Source organism: Hippocampus guttulatus, chromosome 2 (assembly GCF_054856545.1).
Source record: "Hippocampus guttulatus isolate MCC_2025c chromosome 2, RoL_Hgut_1.0, whole genome shotgun sequence".
NCBI lineage: Eukaryota > Metazoa > Chordata > Actinopteri > Syngnathiformes > Syngnathidae > Hippocampus > Hippocampus guttulatus.
Genome location: NC_141262.1, coordinates 23,880,145 through 23,889,395, shown reverse-complemented (window position 1 = coordinate 23,889,395; position 9,251 = coordinate 23,880,145). Strand labels below are relative to the sequence as shown.

The 9,251-nt window shown below is 42.5% G+C and overlaps 1 protein-coding gene across 1 annotated transcript; it reads left to right on the top strand.

Annotated features, from left to right (window-relative positions):
• The first annotated feature begins 225 nt into the window (after positions 1–225).
• caap1 (caspase activity and apoptosis inhibitor 1) lies at positions 226–3,408 on the top strand. The gene is made up of 6 exons (XM_086104761.1): positions 226–406; positions 557–739; positions 828–912; positions 980–1,040; positions 1,572–1,639; positions 2,671–3,408. Exons 1-6 carry the CDS (start codon positions 302–304, stop codon positions 3,003–3,005), a joined length of 837 nt encoding a protein of 278 aa, XP_085960887.1. The 5' UTR covers positions 226–301; the 3' UTR covers positions 3,006–3,408.
• The last annotated feature ends 5,843 nt before the right edge of the window (positions 3,409–9,251 follow it).

The following is a 9,251-nucleotide window of genomic DNA, read 5'->3' as shown; positions in this document are numbered from 1 at the left end:
GTCCTTCATTATTATTATAAAAATTATTATAATTAGTAATATAATAATTATTGTTATTATATTTATTATTAATGCTTTTCGTGTGATTCGAACGTAAAATTCTATTCTGTCTCTTGGTGAAGTGGCAAACTACTACCCTTAGGGAGCAGCAAATAATCTTGCTGAAGATAAGCCAACACCAACTTCAGCAGAAGAAACCCCCATTTGTTGTATACGTCACCGGAAGTGACACTCAAGCTTCCGTGTAAGCGGTGTTTGCAAACTGAACGTGTTTGATATTTTTGTTGTATTTCCACCTAAAATGCTCAAAAAGAAGTCAAATGGCAGCGGAAAGAAAAGGAAAAACCCTCCGTCTGAGGAGCGGCATCGAAGCACTAAGCGCAGAAGCGCCGAAAGCAACGTAGTGGTGAGACATTGTACATATTTGGCGTCAAGGTATTCGCGGTGCATTTAAGGGCGATCTGTTCATTATAACAGCGGTGAATTCCATACATATTCTTGTTGGAATATGAAGACGTCGGACGGTTGCGTTTGACAAGGTTGGCGTCGCTTGCAGGACGAGCTTGCCGACCCGGAACTGGACAGGGTCGGCAGTGACATCGAGGAAGGGGGTCTCGACCTCGGGGTGCCGTTCAAGCCCATCACCGCATACGTAAGCGACAAGAGGGAGATGCTGGAGCAGTGCTTCGGCGTCCTGGGCGAGAAGAAGCTCCGCAGGATGCTGCCAGAGCAATTCAAGGTAAACGAGCACACACAGTGCAATAAAGAGCTGGTTTTTCTTTTACATTTATTTTCAAAAACTTCTATATCGAACCATTGTTCCCCAGGATTGTGGCTTGGAGGAGATCCGAAAAATGTGCTGGGAACAACTGGAACCAATCTCTGAGAGAAACATCATGCAGATCTTGTCTGGTAGCATGAACACGTCAAGTGTCTCGTCACGGTGTACCTTACGATCCGAACGCTTGTTGTCTTGTAGGGAAGGAAGTGACTAAAGACGAAGACACAAGCCAATGTCCACAACAGGCTTTGGAGAAACAGTGAGTTCCTTTGCCAAAAGTGTCTCATAATCATTGTCTTGGTTTCCTATTATTCGTATTCCTATTTTATTATTAGTCCCGCTGTGACGTCCTGAAAAGGGCACGAAATTGTGTGTCCTGGTGAAAATTGATGCATTTTTACAGAGCCATCAGCATGGATCCAATGATGCCTACAACCTTTCGTTGCTGTAGTTATTAACATTATTATTGTCTTCATTAATAATTTTTTTTGAGATTGATCTTAGTTGTGCTATTCTGGCAACTAATTCTCTTTTACGGGAGAACTTCAATGCGTCCTATTTTCTACCAATAATTATTATTTGGTCCCGCAATTTAATAATTTTAATTTTTTGTTTTGGGCTCCTTCATTTTTATTGCTCATATTAATGTCATAATTGCAGAAAGCAAATAGTCTCTTGGAGGTTTTAAAGGTTGCTCGTTATTAAAAGCATTGTTGTTGTTTTTTTTTAAATTATTATTATTATTATTATTCTGGCACCTAAGTGGTCTTTTGGCATCCATCTGTTGAAGGAAAGACGACAGCGTGGATTCCACAGCATCCATCAAAGGGCCGGAAAATATGAACAAACCCCAGCAAGGTAAGCTGTCTACCAAATAAAAAGAATATGAACATTGACCTTCAAAATCCTCGGTATTAATGATAACAATTATACCTTTTATACAATTCAAACCGGCCACTTTGGGATAAATTTAAGTCTGTAAAGCAGAACAAACGGCCCGTGAGCCCATCCATCCATCAATCAATCGGCGGTGGGTTTGTTTTTTACTATTTATTTGATCCGAGACTCAATTTTCCCTGGCAAAGAAGAAGCATCCTGATCCAGGAGAAGAACAAGTCCGCAAGATGAATTTACGTGTGCATCCGTGCTATCCAAGTTAAGGTATCGTGATTTAATGTGCTTTTAAAGCGATAACCTTCTGAGTGTGGTTGATGATGTCTTTGATGTTTTGTTGGTTGTGAGATTACATTTTCATGCCCATGTTACAACTGAGAATGTTCTGACTTGAACCCTGTTGAGATTGTAACTTTAAAACAATGTCGTTTGTCAAATGCCCAGGATTAATCATTTCAAGCTTCTTCCACCATCAATTTGACCTTGAACATGCCCAACTCAATCGAAAGTTGTCGTTAGTCTTTTCGATAATAATAATGTGCTTCCACAAGTGTGCCCACTCACGTATTACTAGTATGAGGGTTTTGCTAGAAAGCAAAAGCCTACGAGAACAACTTGAACTTTATTTGGCCTTCATCAGAGGCCCTTTCAGTGGCAGCAGCTGTGTGCCGACTCGGTGCAAGTTTGAATGTGTGCCGGTCTAGAGCGGGTGTGCACACTTGTGCAACCCCATCATATCTGCTGTTTATTCTTTTTCATTTTTTTTCTCCTTAATTTGAGTTGTACAGTTTATAAATAATGGTGGAAAAGGTTCGGAAATGATTCACAAAAATCTGCAATTTGAACACGGGCATGTGTAAAGGTTTTATATCATTGTGTGATCGCGGTTAAGAAGAGAAATCCTTGTACGGTGAAATGTTTGATTATATTTTTACGTTTTAGTGTTTTGATTCTTTTCGCACAATGTTGCCACTTTAACCTGTCTTATTTGACAGAGGGCGGCTCGACCGAGGAAAGCGACGTTCTTAGCATCAACGCCGGCGACAGCGACATCGACGCACCAAAAGATGAGGCAACGGTCAAGATGGCGGACGGCGGCGGCGAACAGCCGAAGCCCACCGAGCCCAAAAAGGACTTCCAAAGCGACATCGACCGAAGTGTCAGTGAGATCCTAGCGCCGGCGGATGAGGTGGCGGCCGCCGTCCAGCAGCGGGATGTTGCCGCCGTGCCGTGTCAGCCGTCACTACAGCAGCTGGAGCTTCTGGAGCTGGAGATGAGGGCCCGCGCCATCAAGGCCCTCATGAAGGCCAGTCACAGGAAAGTGTCGTAGAGACGTCAAATGTCACAACCGTGATTTGAGTTGGTGTCGTCTTGAATGCCAACGTCAAAACGAAGCCAGTGTGAAGTGTGTTTTCCTGTATGTGCACTAGGTGGCAGTGTTACTCCGCCATCCAGTCGTGCTTGGATATTGACTTGAAGGTGCTCTCTTTTTTTAAGTGTTCCCTCCCAACTATGTTTTTTAAGGATACATTTCTAAGTGGTTTATGGAACCAGTTATTATATTACGATAATGACTACCATTATTGCAGTTTTCTTGTATTTTTGTAACAATCCAAGTTGCTTTAATACAATTTTTTAAAATCAATTACATATCCATGTTAATGAATGTATCTATATGTTTTGCATTATTGTTTTAAAAGCACAAGTTACAGTAATAAATGCTTCAAAACCTATCATTACTTGTGTAGTATTTAAACAGTACAAGTTACATTCATACTTTAGTAACATCGCTAATAACACTGAAGTCGATTTATTTGAGAACAGAATTACAATACATACTGCAACGAACATTTTTTTTCAATGATTATTTAATCAGACAATAATTCTCAGATTAATCAATTAATCAGATTTAAAAAATAGTGTCCATCTATCCATCTGTTATCCGAACCGCTTATCGTCACACATCCCTTTATTTGAAAAAAGAAAAAAAATGTTACTTCAACGTTGCAGTGTGGGAAATGTACAAACATAAAATGATTATGATTCAGTTATTCATTTGTTCCATAGCAACCATCCGAAAATTGCAAAGAAAAGTTGATTTATATAGATTGAACTTGCATGATGTATACTGTAGATTATAACTCCATTGTCATATTTTGCACTTCATAATGTGCTGCACATTTTCAAGGGGAGACGGGTCTGGACTGCAGGCAGGCCAGTCTCGTACCGCTGCTCTTTTTCTCTGAACCCACGCTGTTTTCACAGCTGCAGAATATGGTTTGCTGACATAAGCAGGGGCGTTCATGATAAGGATCAAAATGAACCAAAAATAATAATAAAATTAAAATATATACAGTATATATATATATATATATATATATATATATGTGTGTGTGTTTGTGTGTGTGTGTTTAATCTACTATGTATTACAGGTTTCAAATGTGTCTCTTGTCTTTAAATTTCCTGTGCGTTGTTTTTCCACAACATGAAACTGAATGTACGTAATGACTGTGTCTGACAGGCAATAAATAACTCAGTGACTCAGTGGCCACATTTCATTTTGTGACGGGTGGTGTTTTTCTTATCGAAGTCCAAGACCACTTGCTCACTGCTTTAATTAAATCCTGAAACAGTGGCCAAGTAAAGCAAATGTAAGTTCATTTCTTGAAGAATGAGCTTCCCCCTCTACCCCCCCAACCCCCCACTCAACACTGCCACCTATCAACTTGTGCACTGAAATGGCAGGCGCATTAACACAATCAAACAAGCATTAAAATTCCGCCGCGCATCTGAGACATCATTGAGGAAAAATGCTTTTGAATGATATCAAGAGACGACAGGCAAGATGGATGCGCTCGTGATCAAATCAAACATTGCGTATTGCATCAAAGCCCACACTCTTCGCGTGCGGCAACATGACTGACAAAGCCCGCGTTGTGAAGCAAAACCCTGAATTCCCTTTACAGGGTCTTTAAGGTTCAATTTTAATCGTTGGGTTTAGACTGTGGATCGACGCAACATCGGTTGTGGTAAGAGGTTTGGTGGTATGATTTAGGTGATTTCTATTCAGAGGTAGCTAGGAGTAGGGGTTTGCGTTAGAGTTAGCGTTGGGTTAATAGTTACGGGTTATGCTAAGAGTTCAGATTAGTGTTCATGTGTGTTAGGGCAGTGTTTTTCAACCCCTGTGTCGCGGCACACCAGTGTGCCGCAAGACATTGTCAGGTGTGCTGCGGGAAAATATTCAATTTTTATGCCTGTGCAGTCTATCGCCCAGAGTGTAATCGTGTAGTACCCTCGCATACCGCTAGGGAGCAGCAACAGCTAGTCAATTGCCTTGCGTTTAAACGAGAGACAAGCGAATTTGTGACGCATGAATGCAGGACGACGGTGAAACAATAAATATGAAAGATGAGAAAATATGTTTTTCTTTGTGTTCATTTGATTCCAATTCAAGCTGTTACAACGTCATTCTTCAATGTTAAAAACGGTTATAGTAACAATATAACACGTTCATTATTCAAATAAGCGGGGGGGGGGGGGGGGGGGTTCACATTTTTAGCTGGTGGTGTGCCGCGAGATTTTAACAATGAAAGAAGTGTGCCTTGGCTCAAAAAAGTTTGAAAAACACTGTGTTAGGGTAGTGGTCCCAATTCCAAATTGTACAACCTTAAAGGCATATCATCACTGATGTTTGAAGTTTCCAACATAGACTTCTGGGGGTTGGTATAATGTCTCCCCAAGTTATGTAGCCACGTAGGAACAGGTTTCACCGGGACAAATCGGTGCCTGCCTCTCGAGTGAAGAGTTAAGTTTGCTTCACTACTCGCGTCCGGCAAAAACTGTTGATGATGAGCCGAAATGTCAGCGTCAAATTCATTTGCCCGGCGAGTGGTGTTAATGTGGAAACAAACTATTTGTCAGGAGCTAAAGACTTTGCCGCACCGACAACAATTTCTGCGGATTTAAACAAGGTGAGCCGAAGTGACTCGCGCATTAATCAATCCAGCAAATTTGCCGCAAGACTTAAAATTTGAGTCCCTCACCCCTCCCCCAACGCAAGTAAAGGTCAGGTGAAAGTGATGAGTCACTTCGAAAGTTGCCATCCGAGAAGCAAAAGATCCATCATGTGTCAAGCCCAACATATTTGTGGCAAGGATCCAATATTGATAACCTTAACCTCATCTTATTTGGAGGTGACTCATTAGGCGCGGGAGTAATGATACGTCACGGAAGGCAATCAGGCTCGGTGAGTGATGGACTGCAGGGCCGCTGATGATGCTCATCCTGTTTGCAAGTAAATCAGCAGAGTTTGAACAAAGTTCGACCATTTTCAGGTTTACTACACTGTGAGCCGGAACAAGTCAGCAATAGTCAAGGTCGGACATGCGTGCGGGTAGTCTCATTCAACCAGGTTATTCCTTTCTCATGATATTGAATCGATCACAATGGCTCCGGTTGTCTCAGAAGACGTTTGGCCTCTCATCGGAGTGGGCGTCATCAGTTCACGCAACGAGACTTGGTTCGTACAGACCAGCCTGAGTTGGTGTGGAAAAGCCAAATATTGATTAGGCTCGAAGTTGGAGGTGCGTCACACCACTGGAAATGGTATCACTCTTTTGGGGGTGCTTGGATATATGCTTGTGATGCATTTTTAAAATGAACATCCCCAAAGGGTAATTGCAGGTCAAGGATGGACAGTGGTTCGGTTCGGATGATGATTAAGTTTTCGAGTAGACTCTGAGATTTGGTCTTGGGGTTAAGTGTTAGGGTTTAGAATTCAAGGTTAACTGTTGGGGTGAGACGTTTGGGTCATGATGTGACATTCGCGTTGGCATTACTGTTTAATATGAGGCGTTAAAGTGAAGTGTGCGGTTAGTGACTGACAGAGATTAGGGTGAAGGGTGCAGAGTTATTGTCCAAGGCCAAGTCATTAGGATTGGGTTGGGGTTTGATATTAGCTATCAGCTTTTGATATTTGGGTTAGGTGATAAGCTCATCTTAAAACTCATTTTGATCCTCTGGCTTTTGACTCTGGCGGCCCGGTGGGCGAGGGGTTAGCCCATCAACCTCACAGTGCAGAGGTCGTGGGCTTGACCCCGGCTCTGACCTTCCTGTGTGGAGTGCTTCAAAATGGCGCCGCGAGAGTGGCTGCCTTTCCAGCAGCTCCTATATTTTGTTGTTCTAGTTCTTCCTTTCATAACTTTGCTGCTGTGAATTGGGAATTTCTCCATTGCGAGACTAATAAAGGCTTTCTTAAATTGTCCTGAGATGTGAGTTTGAGCGCGGATGGATGTTCGTCTCTGTGTGCCCTGCGATTGGCTGGCATCCGGTTCAGGGTGTGCCCTGTCTACTCCCCGACAACAGCTGGGATAGGCTGCAGCACGCCCTGCGACCCTTGATAAAGGATAAAGCGGCTCAGAAGATGGATGGATGGATGGCTTTTGACTCAGCATGACACTTGATTTGAAGTTTGACTGTTTATGTGCTTTCAACTGTCTTGATTATTAATTTATTGTTTGTCGTTGGATGAATTCTTTTTGCTCCACGCTTTGTATACAGCGGTGGTTGTTATAAATTGTCCCATAAATACAGTTGAGTTGAGTTTAGAGGTTAATGTAGAGTGAGGGTTGTTCGGCTATGGTTCAAGGTCGTGTCTTGGGGTTTGGTCTTAGAGGGCACGGTTCTGTTAAAATGTGTGGCGTTACGATGCAGGGAGGGTTAGGATTGGGGTCGCAATAAATATCCGAATAAATAAACCTTGCCCATAATCGGCCCAAATTGAGTTTGGCTTGGAATCATTGCCTGCACGGCGCGCCAAATGGATGCGCGAGTGTCCGCTTCTGCAAATGGTTTTATGTTAAAGGGAGCGTTCCCATGGTTACGCAGCGACCGCTTCAATGCCGCTCTCCGGGGAGTATCCATGAAGCAGCGGCGCTGGGCGGGAAACGATTGTGGGGCGGTGGCGGCGGGTTGGCTTAAAACTCAAATGGGGAAGTTGAGGCAAGACTTAAGGAGAAGACATTCATCTTCGTTGGCGTCGTCCCCTGCGGTTAAATGCCTCACTTTAGTCTCCAGTATGCCTATTACAGCTGTTAGGAGCACATCATGCTGTACCTTGTCAATCAAAACTATAAACACAACATTGCACCCCACACTTTTCATAAAGCCTTCGTTAATTATATCTATTGAGAGTCGTTACGGAACTCTTTGGCGTCGGCAATGTCGCATTCATTTCCGACACATCACCGCCTGCCGGAGAACTTAATAAAGGCGCCTATTGAAATGTCATACCTGCTTACTGGTGAATGTGTTTTATATTCTACATGCCTCGATCTATTAGCAAAAGACTTTGTGATAAGAAATGGGCTGCTCAGTGGAGCTCCACCACTTTCTGACTTTCTTTTTTTTTTGTATCGGGTGCTAGCTTCTCCCGCTCCTTTGTGCCTTGACAAACCTTTCAGTTTTTCTGAAGAAAGAATATGAGCGTGGTTGTCCAACCGGGCTCTCATCCCACTTTCAGTTTCTGCGCGGAACCTTCTTGCTGACAAAAACTTACACTTTCACATAAAACAGAATCAGGGCTGTTTGCAAAGAAAAGCGCTTGTTGGCTCTCGGGTTCAAATGCGGAAAGGCTGATCGCATTGTTGACCAAAACGGTAGCTTCGATACCCGTCGAGAACACCATATCAGTGGGGTTGACCAAAAAATGTGCTTTATCTACCTTTGACTTTTTACGCAGAATGACATCTTGATTTTTGGACAAAAACTTGCCATTTGGTCCTTTCTTTTAGTTTTTCGTTAAAAAAATAAAAATAGGAGTCTGCAAGACGAGTGGCATTGAATACCAGAATCCAACACGCCCATTGATCACATTCACACAATTGTCCAGTTTTGCCAGGACAGGCTATTACTCAAAACAGCAGCTATCCCCCAACAAACTATAGACATACATCATCCAGAAGAAACACATTTATCACAGGGTAGCAAGAAAGGAGGACGTGTTGCGTCATAGCGCTGATTGGATCTCGGGAGAAGGCCTCGAAAGTTCCAAATCATTCGTTCTTTGTAAATGAAAGCAGGCAGGTGCTATTCTTTGCTGCGAGGCATTCAATCTCTTTTTAAAAAAAGACCCCTTTTGCTTTATTCGCGGCATCGATGGTGATCTTAATTACGGCGTCCACGAAGTCATACCCATTCCGAGCACCCAAAATCGGAAAAAGGGGCCCAATTGCCAGCTTTCTTTCGCCTCTTAGGAGCAGTAATTCTCAAAGTGGCTCCCTCGAGTGGTCCGCAAAAGAATCACTGCCTAAGTACAGTTCAGTTGTATTTTACTTTTACCTTGAATAAGTTTGTATTCTTTATCTTGAACTTGTTTTCAATATTCATTTAGGGACATGTGTTTAAGTTTATTGTGCAATATATTTTAATTGAATCATATCGTGATTTTAATATTCCTACATTAGAGCGCAGTTATCACAGTTCTGGGACGAACTGAATGGCGATCGGATCCCACAAACGTAGACACAAAACAAAACTTTGTAACAAAAATATTTAATGAACAACAAAAGCGCACTGA

Excerpts from the sequence above, each read along its gene's own strand:
- caap1 (XM_086104761.1), top strand. The coding sequence starts at position 302 with ATGCTCAAAAAGAAGTCAAATGGCAGCGGAAAGAAAAGGAAAAACCCT. Across the intron at positions 1,041-1,571 it reads CAACAGGCTTTGGAGAAACA|GAAAGACGACAGCGTGGATT; the intron begins GTGAGTTCCTTT and ends CATCTGTTGAAG. Across the intron at positions 1,640-2,670 it reads TATGAACAAACCCCAGCAAG|AGGGCGGCTCGACCGAGGAA; the intron begins GTAAGCTGTCTA and ends CTTATTTGACAG.